Source organism: Numida meleagris, chromosome 3 (assembly GCF_002078875.1).
Source record: "Numida meleagris isolate 19003 breed g44 Domestic line chromosome 3, NumMel1.0, whole genome shotgun sequence".
Lineage (NCBI taxonomy): Eukaryota > Metazoa > Chordata > Aves > Galliformes > Numididae > Numida > Numida meleagris.
The window spans coordinates 76,026,635-76,053,605 of NC_034411.1; the positions used below are offsets into that span (position 1 = coordinate 76,026,635).

The 26,971-nt window shown below is 37.4% G+C and overlaps 1 protein-coding gene across 1 annotated transcript in view; it reads left to right on the forward strand.

Moving 5' to 3' along the window:
- RNGTT (RNA guanylyltransferase and 5'-phosphatase) overlaps nt 1-26,971 on the forward strand; it is a 188,536-nt gene that overhangs the window by 124,137 nt on the left and 37,428 nt on the right. The window contains exon 13 of the mRNA XM_021390753.1: nt 2,701-2,801. Within this exon, the coding sequence (XP_021246428.1) occupies nt 2,701-2,801 (101 nt within the window). The remainder of the gene's footprint in view (nt 1-2,700; nt 2,802-26,971) is intronic.

Consider the following 26,971-nt stretch of genomic DNA (forward strand, 5'->3'; position numbering starts at 1 on the left):
AAAAGTCAGGTGAACAACCGTTGAGACAGATCTTCTATACAGTAAAACCAACACCTGTTCCAAAAACTTCAGCTGCTCAGCCGTACTCTGTGTTCCTTGGTGCTTGCTGTAAAATTTGCTTCATAAATTAAGTTTTCACCCTCCAGAGAAATTTGTCATAAATGGAAATGTTCCTCATAGTTTTTATTTGAACTAAGTAATAAATACCTAGCAGTAGGATCTGTCTTTTGCCAAATTAGCAGACAAGTGAGAGCAACAATAATTTCTTTGCAAGTATTGTATGTTTTATTATTCCCAGAACATACCTTAGAATTCAATTCCATATTCTCTCAATATCAGATATAAGAAACTTGCAGAAAAATTTTACTGACAAAGAGATTTCAGTGCCATTGACCTCCATCATAATTCTCATTTTCAATGCACACAACCAGTTGAATATATTCCAAAAAAGTAATTTTTTCCCTAAAATGGAATGTAGGTGCTTTAAAATATATTTGAATATACAGTCTGTGTATAAAAATGATTATCTGAAATGATCAAGTGGTTTTTTGAGATTTTTTTCTTTATTTTGTATATTCTGTTGTCTTATGGATTTAATATCAATTAATACATATGGCATGAGTTAAATATTCATACCTGGATTGTATAAGACTTTTAATTTGCAAATATAAATGAAAAAAGCTAAGGAGCTAAATAAATTTCATTACTGGCAAATGGAGAAGAGTCAGAGAAATGAGGGAGGGCTGATCGAAGACAGTAGGATGGAGAAAACTAAAGGACTTCTGAAAAGATTTAGTATTTTTTTTTTAGTTTCTTTAAACTATACCATTTTAAAATCCTATTTTTGTAAATGTGTGCAATCAGCCAACTCTCCTTGAATAGCTGCTGATGTTACAGGACAGAAATCATATAAAGGGGGAATAAGGTAGGAAGAGAAGCAGTTTTAAAAAAACAGACGTAACATTAGTATAGCGCTGTATCTTACTGTTTTTCTGATTCAAGTGAAACAAGGATGTTTGATTTGATTTGGCAACAGTTCTAGATGTGAGGAACCACTGGGGAAAGTTGCTTTCCAAGAGGCAATATTCAAATAGAAGATCGCTGGGAAGAAATAAAATAAAGGACATGGAAGGGGAGCAGGCGTAGATAAGAGGTGTCAGAAACCTCTTCTGCATGTTTTCCTAATGTCCAAGATAAATAATTTAAATTTTATTTGAATGTTGAGGGGAACGTTTTGGAGAAATTCACTTCGGAGCTGTGAAAGATTAGAATAGGAGGTTCGGTAGGCAACTCCAGTATCAACATCTGAAAGATGTCTGTAGTGTCCTGAATAGGAACCTGAACAGGAAGCCTGATGCAATCAGTCTCAGACGGTACAAGGCTGTGGTCAAGAAATTAGAAGATGCAGTTTAGACAGCCATGTTCAGTTTTCAAAAAGAGCTTTAAGCAGGTTATTTTTGTTGTATTTCTGCTATGCGTGACTGATGCTGTTGGGAGCTGTTTCTGGTTTCAGCTATGGGAAGTGAAGCTTGCCTTGCTATTGTCTAGCAAACATCTCACACGGTCATTTTGTGAAGAAGTAATAAGGAAGATAGGATGCATTTATTTTGGAAAGAATAATTGTCCATGAAAATCAGAAAAAAAAAATAATCATCTGCTTTTGTCACTTTTTTCTAGACCTGACGTTTATCATCACTAAATTGAATATTTTGTAAATATTTAACATGATTTGGGTGTAGTGCTTGAATGGTGATCACTGTGGTGCCAAAAGACACCTGGCATTCTTGGTTTTGTAGGTTTGTTTTTATGAGGTAAATTTAAAATAATCTTTCTCATTCAGAATTACAAAGAATCTAAGACTAAAATTTCTCATCTTGTACATACCCAGTTTATTCTTTCACTTTTTCCCTGTCCATGCTAATTCTGATTTACTCCATTGCCATGAAAGATATTCAAGTAAGGAAAAGTTTAGCTGCCTTGACTGTCACTATTAGCTGAAGATAAACAGCATGGCAGCTTAATTAACTGAAGTGGATGATAAAAGAGACTATGCTAAAGCAAAGGTCTTAATGTAAGAGAAAATTGCTCTTTTATGATAAATATGGCAACTTCTGGTTTGGTTCTCTTAAGCAACAGATGCTCCCTTAATTTATGTTTCAGTATGTCATGAGGCTTTTTAATCTCTACATAACTTAAATTCTTCTGATACCAAAGAACATGTTTCTGATGGGTCTTTCTGAGAGCTGTCAGTATGATGACTGCTGACTTTTTCACATTGTGTCAGCCAACAGTATGGGGAAAATAAACATTGTTCATAAAATTGTTCATAATGTTGAGGTTATCTTAAATGCGTATTTTATGCATGTCCTATCAGTGCTGTCATTTATTAAATCTGTGCTGTCTTATTTTCCTTTCTGAAATTTTCCATTAGCCAGAGAAAGACAATGAAGTATGCTAATTTTTATTTCCATTCTGAGTTTTGTATTATGTGCAGTGGCTTGGCTGCTAAGCAGTTTTACAAGGGAGTAGCAAATAAAGTAGTGAAGCACAACTACCTCTGTGGTAATGAAATTCATTGCTTCAGTCACTAAGTATTGTAATTCATTAGAGACATCTAATATAGTCTAAAATGCTGAGTTTTTCTTTTAAAACCAGTGAAAACCAATAAGCATAATTAAAGCACTTTTTAATTTGCTTCAGAAATACAAGCCTGGTCGATGTGATGATATTCTGAAATGGAAGCCACCCAGCCTGAACTCTGTTGATTTTCGTCTGAAGATAACGAGAATTGGTGGAGAAGGGTATGTAATCTCTTCCCTTTTTAAATCTATAACACACAAGTGAATGTCCCTTAGCAGTTTAATCTCCCCTCTGATATTTCTTGACATTTTCTGGGGCTAAGCCTCTCTATATTCTGTAGAATTTGTTCACTGGAAGTTATAGAAACTATTGTAATCAATGCAGTACTGAAAACAACAGCAGATGCTTATAATGTAAAACTGCTCGTCCTTATATTGTTTCATAAAATTAAAAAAAAAAAAAAACGAGCAAAAGTCCTGTTTGGCTTTGGCATTGCCCTTTGTGGATGTAGAAGACAGGCTATGTTAGCTTAAATTCTTATATAAAGTAAGTATTTTCTATCGTTTTTAAGCAAAATAGTGCCAACATCAGCTTTCTTCCATTTTAGAATGTTGCATAATCAAGAAATGACACTTGTTTTCTTAAAGAAAAAACCTGAACTTCACGTTTTTTCATAGGTTTTCTTTGGTATTGTCTATAAAACTATTCATTTTTTTCAAAAATTGTAAGCTCCAGAAGCAAGAGACATGCAAATGTTTAGAGCAATTCTACATACTTTCTGCCTAATTCAGGCAATGCACATATTGAACAGGGAGGGAAGGGCGAAGATTGAGTCACTGGATTAAAGCTTGCCTTGGAAATAATTTTGTTTAGGGCTGGGTTCATTTATTTTTTTTAAGTTGCTTGTTGTAACATCTGGGTCTCATTACAACTGACAGTTTGAGTACTGATGTTTAGCTTTTATTTTTTTTGTGTGTGCGTCATAGGTAAGTCAATATGGTCAAACAGTTAATACACATACTGCTTACTTAGTTTAGAGTGCTGATAATGGTTCATCTAACTTTAGCTTATTGTATTAATAAACATATTTGACGTATGTTCGGTATCTTGAGAATATGGGGTTTACTCAACAAAATATACTTGAATACTGACTTCTGAGTATGTCATAAGGTCAGAAACATCTGTTCAGATTTTTGTAGTTGAAAATGGTATATTAAGTCCTTGGAAGCAACACAGCTATTTTAGAAAATATACAGGAATATTTTATGTTTGATTTCAGATTCAGACAAACACTTCACATTTGTTTGACTGTTATTTAAGCCACAGGAAAGTGTAATAGGAAAGATTTCTGCTGAAGAAATTACCTGGTATCTGGCAGGAATACTACTTTTATTATAGGATTCTTTTGATTTCTGCTGAAGCTTACAAATTCATAGTAGGAGCCTATAACTCAGAAGCAAAATAAAACTATTTTTCATTTCACCTTTAAAAAAAAGTATTTGCTTGACTAGTTAACACCAATTTCAAATAGAAAAATCTCAGTGCTACTGAGTTATATTTAAAATAGTGATGGTTTGATCAGAAGATGAATGTTATAAAATATTAGCCAGCAAAACTGTTGCTAAAAAGTTGGACACTTAGCAGTAAATTATTAAAGAATGAGTATTCCATTGTCAAATTGGAAACATTTCCTAACATTTAGAAAAGTTCTACCATATTTCAGCTACATGAAAATGTATGTATTGCTCATCAGTAAGGATATAAGTGTCCAGGTTAGTCTCTGAATGCTGTAATACTTAAATAAGTTCACGTTTATGTTCCTCTCACATGCTTAAGAAAAGAAAATGCTAGAAACTTGGCATTAGATAAATAAAGTAAAATTCTTCCAAATACATTTTACTCTAGCTTATATACTGACTGCTATTTGTAGCACGAGTCCAGGTACATTCAACTAACAAAAAGAAAATTTAACGAATTACTAGGTAAAAAATAATACTTTGCCATTATTGGAAGAGAGGTATTCATGTTAATTAATGACCGATGAGACAGTAACTTCTACCCAGTTAAACACAAACAATAAATAAAATATTGCAGGTTTGACTGCTTCACTTGTTAATTTGGTTGTCTGATTAATTGCTTGGTAAAATATGAACTTTTTAATGGAAACATCCATACTATACCAACTTCTAAGTTGTTTTAAAAGAAGCATATGTAGTGTTAGACTTCAAAAAGGCAATTCCAGAGTTCTGATCACTGCCATATTAAACTGGCTTTGAAGAAAGCCTGTTGGGTTGATTTCTGAAAAAAAAAAAAACAATTCTATTTTGATGAACGGAATGTCTTACTACTGGCAATTCTAACGTGACAATGTTAGGCATCCTGCCTCTCCCCAGTCCCACTGAGATTAAAAGCAAGGATTCAGAGTGGTTTCAATGCTTTAGCTAAAATAGTTTTCTTTACCTTCAACAATCCACAAAGAAATTTGGCACATGTTTGACAGCAGAGTTGTGCAAATGTGTTTAAAGTACTATTTCAAAAGTGTGTGTGTTATTTTGATACACTTAAGCAGTAATATTTATGGGAAAAGAATGTATGACTTCGTATCGATCTTTTACTGACTGGGGAGCTGAACTCAAATTATTGATCTCAAACACTTGACAGCTTGAAATAGTGAGAATGGGGATTGCCTGTAAATTTTCAGGTACTCTGTTCTGATTTACAGTCTCATCTTTAAACACTAAAATGCAGACATCTACATCTGTGCTGCTGTTGTGTGTGGTTTTATAGGTTTCACCTGTGTTGCTGAACTCCAGCCGTGCTGCCCAAGTATTTATGGTTCCATGTTCAATTAAATAGTGGGGAAAAAAAAAAAAAAACACATGGGATTATTATTTATTCAAAAGCATGAGACTAGAGCACTGTCAGCTGTTAGACCTGTCTTTGGCATGGCGTGTGTAATTGAGATCCTGATCAATTGTAAACAATCTTGTGCATTTTTCCTATGAATGAGGAAGTTCTCCAGGGAATTTGCTTGATTTTAGTTGGTGTGATTATTTTTCCATCCACCTAAAATTCCCCTGTGCTTTCAGTTGTGCATTTCCATCCATAGATCAGTCTGTAATAGTAATGTTAACTGCAAAATAGCTGCCGTGTTTCACCCCAGATGTAATTCCGTTCCGGATGGATGACCCATTTGTTTTTGTATAGGGTTCAGTTATTTCAGTATTGATATTGTGCAGTGTTGCCTTTGAATTAAAAAGAAGGATCAAGCTTATGGTCTATGAAGTACTTTTAGAATAAGCTGCACTATTAAGATGAAGACCGCATAACAAAGAAGGAAAATAAGGAAAAAATACTATTGCATCCTGAGAAAAGACAGGGTCTTGGTAATCTCTGTGACCTAATCTTGACACTGCTGTTCAGTGTATATATTTGTAAGAAATTGCATTGTTGCACCTTAGTGAGTTACAGCTTATCAGCTGAGCCGCGGTAATTGTCCCCTGTGTATTCTCATAGAGCAGCCCATCCATGCGTCAGTATGATGGTTTACATTAACTCTTTTTATGTTGCTTTTGCAAGAATTCTAGTTTATGGTTTCAGTCTCTTCTTATCACATCAAAATAGCCATTTTTTATTGAAAACAATCAGGAAAACAATGGCCAACAACCTATTAAATTAACTAAATGAAGGAATAAGGTGTTCTTTATCTTTGGTGAAACACAACAGTTGAACTGTAAAGCCCTCACGTTTCACATGCTTTAAAGTGGTAGGCCCACTTGCCAGCTCTTCCGTATCACTTCAGATTTACTAAGATAATTGTCTCTCATCAGCAATGTGAAGTGAAGCACTTTAATCATATAGCAATACCTTGCATTTTTCTGAAATTATGATGATACTCATGGAAAATAAAATTCCTGGGACATAAGCTCACCAACTGTTTACAAATGACCTCTGAGTTAAATGACCTTGTCAGAAAGGAATATATGTAATTGCTGTGTGCAGTATCTCAGTTACAGAGAAGACTGTTTTTTAAACAGTAGAGATAATTTTTTTCCCTCTAAAAATCTAAAAATATTTCTTAAAAAAGATAAAACCCTGAAAATGATTCTGAACCTTATTTAAATGTCGCAAATACCAACTGAAAACGTCTACACAGTGCCAGTTTTGTGGTGGCTTACAAAGGACAGAACTTTTAAAATGTCCGTGCTTCCTTTTCCAGACTTTTAATTAGTCTGTGCAGTTCCTTCAAATTTTGTCTGAATCAAACATACTAAAGTCAAGTGAAAAGTGAGGTTTGGGCTCTACTGGCTCTGAGTTAATATCTTACTGGGTCGAAGAACTAGATGATTCAGTGCCGTTTCATATCGCAGAATAATCATAGTTCTATCTAGAACCTTGAGGTTTGAGAAGGAGTCAAGAATTTTACTCATCTTGTAAGAGAGAAATGCCGATAAAGCCTTATTTCTTTTAATATATATATAAAAAATCTGAAGGAGGCATCAACTCTTCATTAGTAATCATTTTTTTATTGTAACCAAGAGAAAGTGTACCACATTGGAAAGGGGGGGGTGAACAAGTTTTAGGCAAAGCTGGTTTTGCTTGGAAATTTGAGTACTGAAAAATGCAATAGGAAATATACAGTGTATTTAAGGACGGCAGGGGCTTCAGTGGCTACACTGGCAATTACAGATCAACAACCAAATACAGATATCATAGCTATAGGCAAGGGAATGTTTTCCTTTTGTTAGATGTTATGTTGTCCTTTTTGTTCTGTAAATTAGAGTATCTGAAAAATAAAACGCTACAACTGTTTCAAAGTAACCATGCTGTTCTTGATGTGCTGTCATATAGATGTGTTGTCTGTCACAAGGTGACTTATTCACCTTACGAGCTAGTCTTCCTCACAGTTCTGCTTTGAAAAAAAATCCTAACTAAAAACATTAAGAGTTAACTAAGCAGGCTAAGATCTGCGGAGTTGACAGTATGGTTTCTTTGACCTGTGTTTTTTGCTTCCTCCTCTCTTTCCATTCGCCCTTTCATTTTGTCTGTAAATTATCAGTTAGAGCTGCGAGCTCTTTTCAGTCTTACCGGATTGCAGAATGCTGGTTGCCAAAGAACACAAACTTGTTCTTCTGCATGTCATCCATCATAGAATGGGAGCTTTACAACTAGTACCTTAGTGATGAAAATAATAATCCCATATTGCTCTAGCCTCTGGAGATGCGTCTAGATTAGGGCTGCATTTATGTTGAGTACAGTGGAGTTATGAGGCAGAATGCAGATGATGTCCCACAGCAATTATGGAACAAATAAGGACAAGATGTTGCAAATAGATGCAAAGATGCACAACACCGGGATGACAGCAGGAGGAGTGCAGGTTGGAATATATTAACTGCATTTATAGCCATACTGTTGTTAAAGCAAGTATGCGCTTCGAAGTTGCTTACTTTTTATGGAATGTAAGAGTTGCAAATGAAAGTAAATGAGTAATTTGCTAAGCTGTTATCTTCGAGCATTCAACTATAGGTCTTACTAGATCTGAACAAATTTAGGGGTTGGATTGTGCAAGGAGGTTGAGAGAGAATATTATGTGTAGAAAGAACAGCCTGGCAGTATGGGAAGGGGAAGTACTGTGGTAGAAATATGCATGTGCAATTTTCACCTTTGGCATTGCAATGAAAGATACAAAAGCATATAGATTTTGCAGTATTGTAAACCCGAAGCATGCGTGCTGTACCACTTAGATGAGGGTATTTAAAATATTTTTGCAATGAAGTTTTTAAAAATAATTTTTAAAGTAAGTATTTGAATTTAACTTGTATTTATATCCTGGTATACTGAACATAATGTCATACCTTCCACAACTAATACACAAAATGCTCTTGGAATTTCAAATGTTGGATTTCAAAAATGAACTCAGCCTCATCTTTTCATATGTTGAAGTGGCAGCCTTGGGCAATCTCCATCTGTCAGATAATTATTCTACTTTAGCTACTCATTTCTCCAGATTTTTAAAAGCTTTGCCTCATATCATCCGAAGATTATTTATATGCTTGCTAACTGGAATGTAAATGTAGATTTGTGTGTTCTGTAGACCCTTTTCCTTTTTCTTGAACTTGTTTTCTTCTTAAAGTAGACTTCGCTGTGGTTTGTGTCAGCTATCATAAACATTATCCATTCTGTTTGAACCATTTCTATCTGTAAATGAGATCAAGAAAGGTTCCCAGATATCATATTCCTCTAAAAGTTGCTTATCGTGTGTCTTGGATACTCTATCTTATTTTACCTTGGATTTGAATTTTTTTCTAAAGTTTATATTCAGACATGTAGCTTACACTTCTTGCTACTTGTGTATCGGAAGGAACTAACCAGAAAATTGAGAATTGATGCCATCCCTAGTTGAACAAATCTAAGATAGTAGAAAGGCGATGGAGAAATAATCTCAGACTTCAGGATAGCTGCCTTTGGCTTTTTCAGGAAACAAATAGGTGATATCCAAAGGCAGCTTCCCCTAAAGCACAGAGTGGTAAAGGAGAGCTGGCTTACCCTCAAGGACAGCTTCTTCAGAATGCATAAGAACACACTTCTCTAGCATGGGGGAAGACAAATGGTTATAACAAACAGCTGGAAGGGCAACTGATCTCATCTACCTGGACTTCTTGTGCAAGGCCGTGGACATGGTCCCTCACTGTATCCTTATCTCTGAACTGGAGAGAGATGGATTTGAAGGCTGGACTGTTCACTGGATAAAGAGTTGGTTGGATGGCTACAGCCAAAGGGTTGTGGTCAATGGATCAATGTCCAGGTGGAAACCAGTCATGAGTGGTGTCCCCTAGGATTCCATCTCGGTACAAGTACTCTTAAACATCTTTATCAGTGACATAGACAGTGGGATCCAGTGTACTCCCAGCATGTTTGCTGATGATACCAAGCTGAATGGTACAGTAGAAGGAAGGAATGCCACCCAGAGGGACCCAGACAGGCTTGAAAAGTAGGTCCATGTGAACCTAATGAGGTTCAACAAGGCCAAGATCAAAGAGCTACCATTTGAGTCGGGGCAGTCCCAGATATGTGTTGTGTTCTCACTCCTGCAGAGAAGAACTGGAGGTTCCAGTGGACGAAAAGCTGGACACGAGCCAGCAGAGTGCTCTTGCAGCCTGGAAGGCTAACAGTATCCAGGGCTGCATTGAAAGAGGGGGGGCCAGCAAGTGAGGGATGTTATTCTCCCGCTCTGCACTGCTCTTGTGAGGCCACATCTGGACTACTGCATCCAAGCCTCCAGTACAGGAAGGATGCAGAATTGTTGGAGCGGGTCCAGAGGAGGGTCATGAGGGGAGACCTCATAGCAACTTTCCAGTACTAAAGGGAGCATATAAGCAGGAGGGAGACCAACTTTTTACATGATCTAGTAGTGATAGGACAATGGAGAATGACTTCAAACTTAGAGGGGAGCTTTGAATTAGATATTAGAAAGAAATTCTTTACTGAGAGGGTGGTGAGGCACTGGCACAGGCTGCCCAGAGAAGCTGTGGGTGCCCCATCTCTGGAGGCATTCAGGGCCAGGTTGGATGGGGCACTGGGCATCCTGATCCAGTTGGTTTGCCAGATGCATAATTTAAAAACTGTGTAATTTAAATAAGGGAAATGTTCATCTTCCTTTTGCTAAAGTTTTGAGTAATAGATGATGCATCTTCAACTTGATGAAGTTCATTTGTGAGCATATTTTTCTTTTGTACCAGTATAATTTAACTTTTTAAGTATGGGAGTCAAGAGACAATATTATTGAACATGCTGTTCAATGTAAAGTGTTACAATCTTCTTTGACTTGTATTTTTGCATGTAGTAACTGTGATTTTCAGGCAAGGAGTATTTGCTAGATTTTTGTGAGCATGCCATAAATGATAACTTTATTCAGAATGTTTTTCCCTGCGTGAATCGCCTGAAGTATTAATTAATGTTCAATTACATTTTGTTTTGTTTTTTTTTGTTTCAGTTTGTTGCTTAATTAGAGATTTTTGTTGTCATTTCTACTTTACAGATTGGTACATTTAAAAACATGTTTGGAAAAGAGCATTAGCGTAAAATTGTTACAGATCTCTAATTAAGAAAACTAAGTGTTTTTCCATGGTATTTGAACTGAAGAACCTTTTATTTAAGGAAAAAAAGGTTCACTCAGCTTACTTCCTTGCGTGCTGTGGTGTATTTCAAAGAAGAATAAAACAAAGTGAGAGAGGGAAAAAGTTATCACAGCAAGAGTTGGACAAACAATCTGGACAGCAAAAGATATTGTATATGTTTTTGTACTCTTCATCAGTCTTTCTCTGAACAATTTATTATGTAATTTTCTGATAATACCAACCTCACAAATCATAAAAGAACCAATATAAGTGCTAAATAATGAATATATTAAAGATAAAAATAATACATGGCAATCGTAACTCCAAGTGTACAATGCAGTTTGCTTTGATACCATCAAAAAGTGTTCTGGAATTGGGTTAGAAAATAGAAGTCCAGCTTTTTGTGTCTGACTGCATTCACAAGTGTTTTGGAATCGGCAAAGCACGTCAACAAAATAAATGGCCCTGATACAGGTTGTTTGCATTTCTACCATGTCTGTTATCGATACAGTATGCATGCAGTGGTAGTGTTCTAGAACATTCCGATTATCAGCAGTTTCACCTTCTCTGTTTGATAGCCAAGATAAACTCTTGGTACATCCACTTATCTTAAAGCCTTAGAGACGTTAGAAAAGAAACCTATGTAATTATTTTTAGAATTATCCAGTGTCTCTTCTTTTATAGGTATTCAAGTTGGGATGATGTGATTAAAAAAAATGCCCAATACAATTTTTTTAATTAACATTTGAAGGGATATTTGCATTCTGAGGAAATAAGTTGTATTTTTAATATCTGTTGCTGTAATGACTTAGGATCTGCCACAGGTTTGATAATTCACATGTGCCATCTTTTTGGCAAACACCTGGCTTTTTTTTTTTTTTTTTTCTGGGAAAAGATGCTTATCCTGTACAAACACATTAATGTCAATGAGACTATAGGTACATGTGTCTGTCTGTAGGAGATCAATTTGCATAATCAAGGCGTGATGATTCAATGGCAATGCAGAATCCATTTTGTTATTTATATAAGCAGGATGGAAAAGAACAGTAACTGCTGGATATCAAGCTTAGGCGCATTGTGCGCTTTGACAGGGAATAAATACCTAGTGCTTTGCAAAAGCCATTAATAGGTTTCAGTAGATATTTGGTTCCATCTGGCAACATATGCAAGCATGTTCATACTGGAGGATCCTATAAAGGCCAAAATCCCTTATTTTCATACTTTTTATGCTTGCTTGCTTTTTACCAAACAGTCTTTTGACAGCAGTTGTGAAGTATAAGCATGGCTTTATACTAAATTCTATTTTGAAATCAACCTCAATGCTTTTATCTTAAACACATGGAAGGAAGATATGTTCCTTCACAGGACCCACTTCATTTTTAGCATCATTGTATACGTGAGAAATAAGCCTTTATTTTCATTTTGGAGCCCGAATTTCCAATATTGTAAGTTGCTTCAGCTTCACTTGAAATGAATCATGTTATTTTATTTGTAAATGTATATGCCTCAGTGTGAATGTGTGTGTATGTACACACACAACAGGTGACAGCTGCTGCTTTGTGTTGTAAATAAAAAAACAGCAACAACAAAAACGTTTCCCTTGGCTTTTATGAGTCGAAACAAAATTCTCTTTCCCGTATGTAAGCATAGAGTACAAAACCCCATCCTCATAGTTTTTGTCCATGTTAAAAGTAATCCGTTTTATTAAATCACACTTGGCTCTTTCCAATTCTTAGCTCTTTTTGTATATTTCTATACTGGACATTCTGGTCTTCTTTTGGTTATTTTTCCATTTTGTGCACTATGATTTTCAATGCCATGTTTTCCTCATTTAAGGCCAGATCACCAACCTGTTCTGCACTGTTCTGCAGCAACCAGTGTTCCATCGCTGGCTTTTGAATAGTAGCAAAGTTGCTGCATAGGGAAATAGATAGTGGTGTGTTGCTCTGCTTTGTGTAAGCTACATAAATTCAATTCTCTAACTGTAAAATTTAGACACGTGGAGATAGAAAAGCTTGTGAAGTCATGGAGATTGTAAAGATGATCCAAAAGTGTAATGTAAAGATTAAGAACACTCTAATTGGTATGCTGGTCGTCATATCCATTGCTTACAGACCTCTTGCTCTTTGCGAGATAGGAGAGTAAGAAGCTTCAGACATTGTTTTAACAAGGCAGCTATTGCATACTCCCCAGAAGGATTGCACATATTTGTATCAGTTTTTAAGGTGGGGAAAAATGACAACCAAAGTGAAGAGAAAACTCTCACAGGGGAGCATAGCATGTTAGCAAGGAAAGAAAAAAAAAATCTCAGTCCTCAGCTGTACCCAGCAGATGGCATTTTTTCCCCTCATAAGTACTAAATATTTTCAGAGCTATGATCTTTGGATATTTTCATACTTAAAGTCTTTTTTCACAAAGAATTAAAAGATTGCACTGTGGCCAAATATTTGTCAGTGGATTAGGAACGAAATACAATGTGTATACCTCTAATTATAGGATAGAGAAAATTGGAATGAGAGGAATGCAGTAGCATAGTGAACTTGATTTTGTTTTTATCCCCTCAAGTCTGCATATCAAACCACCGTCTGACAAATGTTTGTAAAAGCACTTTGCTCCTTTGGTGAGTGTTAAAGCATCAAATCTCATATGCTCAGTTTTCTAATCTTTTTATTAAGGAGTGCAGAATTCTGCTAAAAGGTAGGTATTCAAATATAGGAGATCAGTGGATGTGGGGAGTAGAGCAGTACAAACGACCACAGAAATGAAGTGGACATCACCTAGTAAAGACTCTGAACTATTTTTTCCCCTTCAGAAGGAAGGAGACATTATGGGCATGATTAACCAGTCTCAACTAATAGATTAATAATGCTTCTGACTTACTAGCTTATGATGACAATGATCTGTATGCAGAACTCACTATTGGTCTTTCTACACTCGTTCAAGAGAAGCAGAGAGAACTCGGTCTTCAGTGCCCAGGGTCTTTGTACTTATATTTCTGCACAACAGTCACTTCAATAAAAGTATCCACGCATTACTTGAATGTTAGGAGAAGTGTTTTGGAATATGATTTGAGTATCAGAGACATGCAAATACTTTCATCCAGCTGAGATAGATCAAAAGTAACTGGAAGTATTTTGACAGCAGAGGTATTAAGCTTCTGTGATTTCAATTATGTCATTAAAACTGAATGATTAAAACTGTGCGTTTTCTTCTGTTTCTCAGCCTTATAGTAGGAAGTTATGAATGTTTTTTTCAGACTCTGATAATTTCTGTTTTTTTACCTTAGTATCTATTTTACATTAAACATCTTAGAGAGTCTTTCATGTATGATACACCACTTGTTTCCTTTTGTAATATTCAGGGACATGCACGCTCCAAATGTCTGAAGGTAATATCCTGACTTTTTTGGAGATAAAATTAAGGTTCTTTGATGTTTTTTCTCTGATGAATTTTTGTGGTTTGATAGAGCCCGTGTAGGCAAGAGGCAAGCTTGCATCCAGTCTGTGACGAGATGAGTGTCCAGTGCTTTCCGCCAGTAAAAAAAAAAAAAAAAAAAAACTGAATAAAATTGTTACAGGCTATGCTAGGCTTCAGAGGCATGGGAAAAACTGCTTAAACTCCTTGACAAAATATGTTTTTACTTGACAAGCCTGATGAACAGGCATGAGCCCTAACTAGTACAGAAAAATCTTTCTTTTAAGTATCTAGTATTGAAATTATACAGCGTTGCTTTTGCTTTTCGTTATGTAGACTGAGAATCATTCATTTCCAAAGGATTTTATATAGCATTTGGTCAAATGTTTGATTTTGTTGCTGAAAGCTGTGTTATGAAACTGATGTTTCTTTTAAGTGAAAGTTGATACAGAAATATTTTTAAACAACTTTAAAAATCCACAGCATAAGATACTACAGAGGTAGACTTTGCAGAGTCCCTTTTCTGTTGCAGTCTTCTTACAAAAAGAATATCTTTAGTGCAACCTAGTTATGTACTTAAGTTTAATGCAAAAAATATACCTTTGTGATTACTCTTCCTAAATTATTCCTTTGACTCCCAAAGACTTGAAATGATATAAACTTACTAAAAGGCATAAAAGCACAGAAAGGATTTTTGTGTTAAAAAGCCAGAGATGAATATGACAGACACGCAGGAATATCTTGGCCACTTAAAGTTAATTCTTCTGCTGTGATATCTCCAAGTTCACAAGTAGGTTTTTGACTTAAAATGAGTTTATTGTGCTCTAGAACAGGAAGAGAACAAGAGAAGTTGTTTTTTTGACAAATCCTCATCCTGAAGTTGAATTGCTAAGGGGCCTACAAAGATAGAAGTGCAGAAGCTATGGAATGTTATTAGTGGTGAGACTGGATGAGCTGGGGGAGGAAATGGAGTGGGGGAAACCTTCCAGATTTTAATTCTAAAGACCTTCTCTCATTACCTTCATTTTAAATAACCTATTTACTAGTAGCTACAGCAGCTTTCTACTCACATTTGCTGTACTTACCAAAACCTGAACTTTGAGGTTCTGTCGGAACCTACCAGTATTTTTTGTGAGGAGACACCACTGACAAACTTACACCAAAGCAGGTTTTATTTAAAACTGGTAAGCAGAGAAAGGATAAGCTATAGTGAAGAGTATAACTATTATTTCAAACAGAGTCAAAAATGCATCTAGCCTGGCTCTCCAGAACTGGATTGGACTTTGAGCAACCTGGTCTGGAGGGAGGTGTCCCTGCCTATGGCAGGGGGAGGTTGGAACTACATGATCTTAAAGGTCCCTTCCAATCCAAAGCATTCTATGATTCTATGATTGATTGGGACAATTGGAGGAAATCTGTTTGTGCCATGTACGTAAACTTGGAAATGGTGGATAAGGGAACATTTTGCAACTTATTCAAGCTCTTAAGCATGAGGTTGCAGTCTTTCCTCAGAAGTCTTTAGCTTAGGTGTCTTCTGAACAACTCACCAGGTCCCTGGCTCATCTAAAAAGTCCTCTTCCTGCATTCTGGTCCTGAGGAAAATGCTTTCTTTTCCTTCCTTTTCATTTTCAAATATCAAATTGGTTTCTGTTGTCATCCTGAGTGATTCATGCTTGAAAGAAGCAACAGTTTGTTGTCCAATAATAAGTTTTCTGGCCATAATAAAAAGGTAGTCTTGAAAGTGGGTTCAAAGAATGGAACGATCTATTTAATTCTCAAGCGGTTAAAGGGTTTCTTGATTTTGCAGTTTTTAAACTGATTTTTTGTCCAGTAGATGTTCTTTTATTGGTTCAAGAAAAGAAATGTGTGCTCACAGAGCTGATTCTTTTTCTGCAGAATTTGTCAATCACAGATAAGAATTCTTTCTGCGCAAGTCCTGGATGTGAAAAATCAAAGCAATAGTCTGAGAGTGAAATTAAATATATTAAACAAAATGTAGAATTGTAGAAATTGTCAAAGTGATGTCATTGTCACTAGCCTCTGCATTTAAAGTGTACCAGAGAAGTCTAGCATTCAAAAGAAATGGACCCCGGAGGCTGTGTGCTGGAACATAGACTTGTACTAGCTGGGTAAATGGAGTAATTCCTACCACTCCTAAATTGCATTTCTCTTAGGAAACCAGGTTGTAAAAGGAGAAAAGAGACACTGTTGTTGGTTCTCCTAGCTGTTAGAAAACTTGACAGCAGGGACGTGTTAACATGTAGGTTTCCCATAATCTGTTACAGGAATATGTGCTCTACAGGCTTCTCCTTTTTTGTCTTTTTATAGGATACTGTTCCTATATAGACTCAATTTTGTGTTCCTGCTGAAGTTTTATTCATTCTCCTTTCCTCCTCTTTGTGTGCAAGTCTTCAGGGTTGGCTTCATAGTACAGATGATTACTTTTTATTTGTTATCAGTTCCTACCCCAAAGTGATTAAATTCGTAGTTAAAATGCACAGAATGTTCATGAAATAACTGAAACTGCATTCACATATACTGATAGATTTCTCTCTCTTATGATCTGAAGATGTAGGTAAGATGTGGGAAAAGCCAGTAGTTTTTATTATGCTCATCTGATATATTAAAAAAGACAAATTTTGCATCATCAAAACCTTTATTCTGTCTTGAAAGTATGTATGCTTCAGTCTTTATTCTTTCCAGCTATACCAGTTAGTCTTCCTAGACTTTGTCTTACCTTAAATCAGGCCCGAATTTAGTATCATGGTGTTTATTATAAACAGTGTGAATTATTTTTTTCTGCAATACCTGACATTAATTGCAGTTAATTGTATTACCTAAAAAGGCTTACTATCCATGCAACTAGCCTGTAATACTGCCTTGAGTATCATCTGCTTGGAAAGTCAAAATATACTGAACAATGTTGCACTGATTTTCTTGCAGACTTTTTTTAGCAAGGATAAAATATAGTCCAAAACGACATGCAAAATTGCTTGCAGTAAAAATGATTTCTTGGAGGAAAAAAAGAAAAAGAAAAAAGAGCACAAAAACCTCCTGTACTGTACATTTATTAATTAATACCTTAATAATTTACGTTACATACATCTTTTCAACAGTAGATGAAAGAAGAGATAGGTCATCCTGATACCAGTTAAATTAATGGTTATCAGCCAGGGACTGCAAGTAACCAATCTTTTGTCCTATGCAGTTAGCTTTTAATCACAACTGCTTTTTCACTTGTGCCCTACATACTAAAAATTCATAATTAAGGACAGTAAGTGAAAAGATATTCTCTTTCTGTAATAATAATACAGCAGTTTTTATGAAGGATTCAATTATTCTTAGCTTTTATAAGAAAGATATATTTCTGCAAGGTGCTTCTCACCCAGGCCTCAGCTTCTTTGACATTTTGGAGAGCGTGTCACAAAATAGGTTAATCATTTTAATTCTAAAAAATTGGCATTGAAAAAGGAGGGAATGGGACTACTGACTGCACAGAAAATGCTTAGGAAATGGTTATGTTAGACCAGAAAATCTGTAGAAGTATGTACCTGTTACATGCTTGCTTTCTTTTGCTTTGACTGTATCTTTCTTTATTCATCTTTGCTTGCTGCAAATAACCATTATTAATGTTTGTGCTTGCTTTTTACTTTTCACCTGCATCTGAAATGCAGGGCCTTTTGATTTCTAGCTGATTGATTGTGACTTCATTTAGAAATATAAAATTACAATGTGCGTGGTGGGAGGAGGACTTTGGAGATGGCCTGGTAAGGCTGTTTGTCTTCACTTCTTATGAGGCATCCACTTAGAGGTAAGGTTGGCCTGCAAGGAGAAGATTGTGCCCCTTTCTGGTCCTCTCCCTTGGCCCAGGCCAGGAGGTAGACCTGGCTGGGTCAGACTTCTTGTGGTGGCAGAGGGAATCTCTGATGTGATAGAGCCCCAAGTGTTGGGGAAGAGAGGTGACATTGGGTTGTTAGTAGCTGGGCTGCCCCTGATCTGTAATTCTGTAGAGGCTGAGGAGAGATTGGAACTACATTCTCAACCTGGGAGCTGTTGCAGTGAAGCAAATGCTGTTTGTGGAGCAGAGGTACTGCAGAAGGATTCTTGTTCCTATTCTGCTGGGTGGTAACCTTCTGTTTCTCAGCATAGCCCAAGCTGCCCTCTTCCCTATGCATTCCCCAGTGCGTTCCCGTGTCCTGTCTGGGAGCTCCACGGAGAGTATGCTACCCTATAAGTTTGGGAATCTTAGGAGAAGGGGTGCTAAAGGTTGGAGAAAGGAGAATTAGAGCACAAAATATACTGGAGGGAGATAGGCGTCTTAAAAAGCAAAACAAAACCGAGGGGCAGTGGGTTGGGAAGTTGCTGACTGTTAAAAATCAGAAGTAACAGAAGAAAATAAATGAGTAGATGGGGGACAGGAAGAGATTTGGCACTTCTGAAGTGAGGCAGAGCACCCTGATAGCAGAGCAGAGGTTCCCCTATTGAGAAAGAAGCCTTACAGGTAAGGATAGCAGTATTTGAGCAGGATAATGCTCCAGGACAGGGCAGCTTTACTCTAGATGCTATTTAGTTCTCAGGTGCAATAATCAGTATTGGTAGTTGCTTTTACAAAGGTTATGACCCTTTCTTCACAGCCAGGAAAACACTTCAGCTGTGTTTCTTAATACTGGGGAATGCAGAATGAAGTATTCTTATTACCTGAAGAATTTCTGTAAAAGTGAAGGAGTTCATAAAAAAAACTCATACAATGAATATTCTATGTAACTTGATATATAATGGATGGGGCAGCTCGATCATGTACCTTCCATGCGGTTTCAGAAATGAGAGGGAAGCAGCCAGCAGAGTTCATGACAGCCTTCCCACCTCGCTTTGGGCAGTAGGTTTGTTTGTAACAGATGGGGTTCTCTGCACTCTGCTGGTGACACTTGTGCCTGGGTGGATGGGTGCTGTGTGTGTGCCACACCCATTCCAACCAAGGTGTTCTTTGTCCTTCTCATGCTTCACTTTGGGATTGTGATCTGCATAGTCCCACGTGGACTCGTACCTAAATGGTTTGTAGATTGCAATTCAATCATTTTGTGGTTGTGCATGATTAATTAATAAAGTATTTTGAATAAATCATTAAAGTGGTGTGGGGGAACAGGAAGAAAAAGAAATTGCTTAGAATGGTCTGGCAGTGCATGTTCTTAAGGCTAAGAATGCTATTTTGTGATACTTTACCTCAGAGTATCTTCAGTAGGAAGGTGGGGATTCTCATAATAGTTGTATCTGTGAGCCGGGTGGACAAATGAACTCTATACTCTTTACTGATATTTTTAGAAGGAAATGGTTTTTGAGATATTTTTATTATGCATCTCCTTGTTCTGTTGCTACTTCTGCACACCAAAGCATCATCAAAGAGCTGCCATCTAACAATGTGTTCTGTGATGAAGTATTTATCAGGTTTGAATTCTACCTGATTTGACATAATTCAATTACTCCTTGCTTTTCCATTATGAGAAAGGAAATGTAGATCACCTGATCCATCTTTGTTTGGCCCTGTATTATCAAAAAGATACTGCTGCCAACTAATTTATTTAGGATACCTTGTGTTTTGATTCAGAATGGTTTACAATTCATTTTCTAAAAGACTTTTGCATCAGTAATTCATCAGTGTTTTGATGTACAGTAGAGTCACCTCCATGGGATATGGAGGAAAAGTGGAAAAGTGCCTTTTCCTTATTGTGGAATTCTCCCTAAATTTGGCCAACGTGTAGGAAGACCTGGTTGTTTTCCTTGGAAGCGTTAGCTGCCAGTATCTGGGGCTGTCATGAGGTTTGCCACCCCCTGGTGCAGCATGCAGGGCTCTGGGAAAATCAGGGAACTCTTGCAGCAGTTGCGCTGACAAGTGAAGGGCAGAATGGAAGAGATTACAGCTGGATAAGACTGGCCCATTGTAGCTTTCCTGCCAAAATACGTTCTTTCAGCAGTAACATCTTGTGTTAAAATGGCTGCATATTTCCATTTTCAGCTCTACTGTAGTGATTTACTAAGTTTGTTCTGTGGGTTTTTGTTTCCTATGAGAAACAAAGGCCAAGGACAGAGGAATGTCAAAACCTTATGTAGGAAAAAAAGTTCATTGGGCTTCAAAGTTGAGCCTCGGAATGTTAGGAAGTGAGAGAGAGAAGAGAATTCTAGTTGCCAGGTTCACATACATGATGATACATTCCTTAATTAATCCTAAGGAATTGGTTTAATTCTCTAATTCGTATGTGCAGAAGCACATATCCTTCACTGCAGAGGAGAGGAATATTAAGATTATGTGGGTGACTGTAAATACAGCATCAGCTTCCTCTCAAAGTGATGAACTTTGCAATTTAGCTAAAGTTGCCTGCCTTGCTTCATGACTTGCTTCATCAGCAGAATTTTCTGTTCATGACTTTTTCACATTTCTAATAAATATATTAAACAGTCTGTTACGCAAATTGAATAGTTACTTGGCCTTTGCCAAGATGAAAACTGACCATTTATTCTGCCTCTCCAGTCCCTTAATCAAGGTTTGATCCGTAATAGTGAGTAGCCTTTTCCATATAAAAGTACTCACTGCCTAGTTTTATTTTTTTTTAAAGCAAATTACTGTGAGAGACTGTAACAGAAGCTTTTTGGCTGTCTGAATCGATTATGCCAGTGTGGTGCCTCTCCTGTCCCCCACTCCTTTTTAAGCACTCCTTCATTAAGATGATCAAAAGAGAAGCAGATGCAGCCACAGTGTGAGGGCAGGGGATGTGCAACCTTGTCAGTAGTGCAGCCACACATGGCCAAGGTGGGCATGCTGAACAGTGCTGAGCTAAAGGGCACGACTCCAAGAAGGCTGCAGAAATTAGTCCATTTAGATCTAGATTGATGTTCGTTTCTTTGCTTGTTTGTTACTAGCAATTCAGACCCTACATATTAAGAAACGTCCAAAAGCTTGGATAAATTGTATCTGGGTTTGGTGGTTTATTTCACCTTTATTATCAAATTATCCTGAGAGCATTCCTTTTAGTACCTCTATTTCTGCAGGCATTTTGGTAACTGAAAATAAAAAAAAAAAGTGTTCCTCACTAGATGTAGTTTTTGTGGTTTCTTTTCCAGTGACAACAAACAAATCAGCAGCTTTTCAGCAGTGTCTCTTTCTTCCTTAGTTGCTCCTTCTGTTTTCACATGATTAAGTGAATCTCTCGCATTTTTTACAGGATTTATACTTGGATATGCTTGAGATTTTGTCACCTTTATCTCCATTATACCTTCTTGTTTGTTATTAGAAGTCTATTATTCTTAAGTAGCTCCTGAGACGCTCAGGATGTCTTTATTTTGACTTTGGAATATCTAATTAGGCATCTTATATATTGAAATTTCCTTTTTTTTGAAATTGCAGAATTTAGCACTGTGTTGAATCTGGTAGTGTTGTGATCTCTGTTGAAAGATGGCTAGGCTGAAAGGACCCTATGGAATAAGCTAGAAAGTATATTTGCAGTGCTCCAGCATAATCCACTGCTGGGGTATGTGTCTGCTCTTGTTGTGCAAGATGGGGATCAATGTGGGCAGAGCTGCTACACTGCACACAGGAAGTCTTTCAGCGAGTTGGGAATAGTTTCTAACTCTGTCCTATATTTCACTGAGATGAGAGGCATAATATTCAGAAAAATTGAGGTTTACCATCAGAAATAGAATCTATTAGTGAAATCTCTCAGACTGTGTAATAATCTCCCAAAGGAAAAAGCAAGCAGCCTCATTTTTCAGATAATTTATGGCCAGCATGGCCAAATTGCTCATTATACTACAGGGAATAATACTCCTTTGGTGGACGAATGGGCATGATTACTTAATGGGTACTTTTTGTTTCTGTTTACTTGTCTTCTCTACTTTTTATGGATAAGTTATATGTAAATGCAGTCAGAATGCTTCTTTATGTGATTTGCTTGCAAGGCAAAGCCTGGACAAACATTAAAATATAATCAGCAGTAGGCATAAGTGCAGCAAGCAAAAGGAAGGGCTTTTGGAAACATCGGATGTTACGGTTTTATTCTCCCTGTCTCTAGCAAAGCATTCAAATACAGTCTCACTCCAAAACAAAATAAACCTAAAAAAAAAGAAGAAACATAATGCTAATTAAACCCTCCTAAGTCAGCGTAAGCCTTGATATTGATCGTGATACAGGATAACTTACCGACCATTGCCTCGAATATGAGGTCACCGTGTTCTGCCTTTTCAGGCTCTGTAAGTGTCATATTTATTGGGTTTGGTACATAGCAGTGGTGAGGTTATTCAGTGGCAGTATGTTTTTCAGGGTTCAGTTACTTCCTAGATTCCTGCTATCAATAGTCAATGACAAACAGTGATTTACTGCAGGTAGTGATGTAATTCCATGAAGCCGTTCAAGTGATAAGCATAGGAGCTCTTCTTATGAAGGGCTATTAGCATGTAACATTGATATTTTTGCCTAAGTTGCATTTGTTTCAGAAATGCAGCATGGGTATTAATACAACTAATAGCCTACACTGTTGGAATACCCTAGTGGGAAAAGCTGAGGGTGATGAATTCAGTTCTGAGTTGAGCTACCCACTGCATTTTTTTCCCTATGAATATTGCTTAGATATTATGTTAATTGCTGTCACCATTAGCTTGGCTTGGGATATTCTGCAAGTTCTGAAATCGCTCAGTGAAAAGATTGTGCTTAAATTTCCTTGGGGGTTTTATTGCAGAGAGGAATTTAACATAGTAAAATTATTTACAGTCTTCCCTTTTTTTAAACACACGTATCCCTTCCCAACCTTTTTCTTCCCTGAGTTCAAACACAATTATTTTGCATCTTTACTATGTAACTAGCTGTGATTAGAGTCTTCTCTAGTAGCCTCCTAGGTGGTTTTTTTATATGTGCTCTAATTTGAGGGAAGATGTCCTAAATCGAATATACAATCTATTTGTCTGCTGTTTCCCATGATGATTACATTGAAATAGCTTATACTTGTCCATCAAAATTTTCCTCTTTGTGTATGAGTGATGAGTAAAAAATTGTGTCAGAATATTTCCATTACCTAAAAAAGAGATTTCATAAATGCACTGTATAGTGCTGGGAAAAGCTCTTCTGTCTTGGTATGTGAAGCCCCTGCTTTTCCATTGTCAGTATTCTGCACATAAGATAAATTATTGCTTAAATGAACTCTCAATACATACGCTTTATACTCTCAGTGGCACTTTATACTTTTTAAGCAACATTGGATGCACGTTGTTTGCTAACCATATGTGCATCTCAGTTGAAATTCACAAGCTTATGCATGCACTGATATTGGCCTTTTTCAGATTTTTATTGAATCCCTTTATATGCACTTCTGTATTTTACAAAATCTGGTGTCATACTTTCGCTGCACTTCTGTTATGCTAGTCTATGAAATAAATTGCTAAAATAATTATTTTCTAAGTTGAACGAAGTTAATTCTTTGCAGTAACAACCACAGAATGACAGGTGCTTTTCTGATTTTTTTTCTTGCATTTTCCCTCAATTTATTACTCCAAGAGTTGAAAAGCAATGGGGAATGTTTGTCCTAAACAAGAAGCGAACTATAATTGCAGTACCACCAAAGTAGAGTACAAGTCACAGTTCAAGTGAACGCAGGGTAAATACAGAATATTTATTATGTTATTAATAAGACATTAGCGGGGTTGTGTGAATATGGCATCCTTTCTGCTGTGCCATTATGCTTTATTTATGCTCGTGTCATAGTATGCAGTAATGATGTACTTTCTTTGTATAAAGGAATACCAAATTTGTAAACTTAAGTAAAAGTTACCTTTATCTCCAAAGATACATATCAAAGCCATTCAAATAATGTTTGAAAATGCGTTTATTGAACTTGCAATGTTGTTCCTTCCATTCTCAGGGCAGTAGTTCATTTGTAGTTTTCACTTAAAACAGTCATTCCTACTCGAAATGTGAAAATGCATCAGGAAAGATTTTTATAGGCAGTTAAAAGAATACATAGAGCATAGCGATGGATTTTTTTTTTTTTGTATATGCTCATGATGGAAAAGGTATACTTTAAAATGAAATGTGAAGCCTTTTAGAAAATAACTAATATTAACCCCCCATTATATAGTTATTTTAAATGTGGAGTTTCAGCGTGAGAAAGCAGTCACGGTGATTTTCCTAAAATTGTATCTGACTGTCCAATTTATATTATAAGCAGTTTTTTTCCCCATTCCAGCCCTAATCGTTCACTAATGCATATGCAGAGAGGATCCTAGCAATAAAGATAAGGATGTGCACAGGAGTCAGCAGCACCACTGTCAGGATTGGTTTTTCATTTGGTTTTGCTTCACACCTAATGCACTCTTGGTACACATCTTCTCAGGACCAAAATCTTTTTACCAGTGAACTCTGTGAAGACTGCAAATGTCTTCTGGCAGCACGTGCGGGATGAAGTTGTTAGGTCAGATCGTCAGCCACATTTTAGCCACTTGATACTGCTTCTGACTGCAAAATGGAATTCGTGCATGCATCTTAATCCTGTTGTCTCATCAATGGAATTGGTATTCCTGTTAATTATATCTGCTAGGGTGAAGTCCCTTCCATGCTGACCCCAAGAGTGTTAGTGGTATCAGTCTGCCATTTTCATCAACCAGAAAACACCCCCTGTGGTCTGAAGAGACTTCTTTCCAGGAGCAGATCAGATCACACCTGTAGATGTTGTCCCTTATCATGACAGCAGTGAATTCCAGCTACGCCAGCATTGGAAGTGCAGTCAAATATGTAAAGCATGTAGCTGAGTTTTGGAAGTTTCTGCAGTCGTGGATACTTTCAAATAGTTGTCTGATTGTGCAATATAATATAATGAACCCATGTTAGATCCAGCAGAGCTTTGCTGGTACACTGTAGCACTTAACAAGCTTAACAAGAGAGAGAAAAGAAAAAGCATGCGTAAGACCGTTGCAGAAGAGCAAGCAACAGTCAAGAACAAAACCAGAGAAACAGGATCTAGTAACTTATGTGAAGTATTGAACCACAGTGTTTGTTAAGGTGAATTTTAGGATTGCCAAACAGATACTACAAGATACCATTTGATAAATTGCTCTATGTTCTTGGATTTTGATGAGAGTTGTTTTTGAAATGTAAGGAAGAAGGTGTGTTTTCTCTTTCAGAGGGATAGTGAATAACTGAAGCATTGCTGCAGGCGGCTCTGCATGCTTCCTGCTGCCTGTTTCATGCAGCTTTTCATCTTCGGAAAAACAAATGTCTCAAGCCTGCTCATTTTTCATTGTTTTCCAGCAGCACCCTCTACCCTTCTGCTGCCATTTCCCTTACATCTCCTCAGCACCTCTACTGCACACATTGCGTTTTTCACACCCTGCTTCCTACTCCCAGCCTGTCTGACCTGTGTGCTGCTGGCTGGAGCCACACATCTCAGCACTGCGTTCCTACATAATACGCTGTGGTCTTGTAACAGAGCAAGCTCAGGAGCTGCTGCCTCGCACAGGAGCAAGTTACGGCGTTCAGCTCACCTGCCGTAACTTGCTGCTGTGAGAGGCAGCGACTCCTGGCTCCCCCTGCTCCCCTAGCTCTGTGGATGCTCCTGTGTGGAAGCCTCCCACACGGCGTGGCAGCACCAGGTTTCAGATAGTCCAGAGGTGGTTCGTCTATGAACTGGTCAGAAGTTATGTATTCAGGTTGACGTGTTGTGTGGCCCCATTAGATAGAGCAGCCCTTGCAGTATGATGGGTGGTCCTGGAGGTTCTCCTCATGCTCAAGCCATGTCCCTGAGGCCAATATGCCAACAGGATGTGGGGGAACTGTTTGATGCCAACTTTCTGCCTTCACATAGCACTACTTGGTGGCTGAAGCATTTGTACGGCAGCGAGCTGTGCCTGAGTCTTTGCTGAGAATATCTTGAAGCAGGCACTTCATCCTACCTGACAGCTCTTGGTGAGTTATCGGAGTAGACATGTGGAGAAGTGGACGTGATCAGGCTTCACTGAAATGAGCTATCCTCATAACATCCCTTGCCAAGGGCCCAAGGGTTCCCATGGCTGAAGGCAGTGGGAGGTGTGAAGAGGAAAAGGGTGTGGGACTGTCCCAGCCCCCAGAGCAAGGTCGGCTGTGCTCAGGTGGGTGAGCTCTGTGGTCAGTCAGGCCCTGTGCTCCCATAGCCCTAATACACCTAGCTTTCCCCTCTACCCCCATGCTTTGCAGTCCAGAGGACCTTGTTATCCTTGTTATCATGGGAGCCAGAGTTCCTGCTGCCTTACTCTTCCTTATTCCAAGTTTTCTTTCACCCAGCCCTTCATCTTGTCCCATATTTGTCTGCATTTATCCCCCTTCTAGTACCCCCACTGGTACCATTCCGGTGCCCAACCTTACCCACTCCCACAGTCAGCATCCCTGGCTCCTGCAGCTGGGATTTTGAAAAGATAGGTACTCTTTTGATCATAGAAAAGGCCAAATCCAGGATGTTGAATGCAGAAAAGAGTGCATTTAGCAGTGTTTTCTTGGTATTGGGAAGGCCATTATGACTTTGATATTATGTTGTCAAAAGTCAGAAATGATTGTTCCTAATAATTTTCTTTTATGGTGTTTTTATGAAACATAATGATACAGCCCTAATAGGCGTGTCTAGGGAGATGGTTGCTCAATTTGGTATGTGGGACGGAGTGTGGGGATTATAGTTTTATACATGGACAGCTCGTCCTAAAGAACCACTGTTTCTTGGAGTGTTGTTTCCTACCTTTATTCTGTTTTTTTTATTATTTATGGAAAAAAAAGAAAAACTGTATTGATAATGTTTTGAGTGAAATACACTGCAAATAAAATGTGTTGCAATCTATAAACTGATTAGTTTAGACAACTT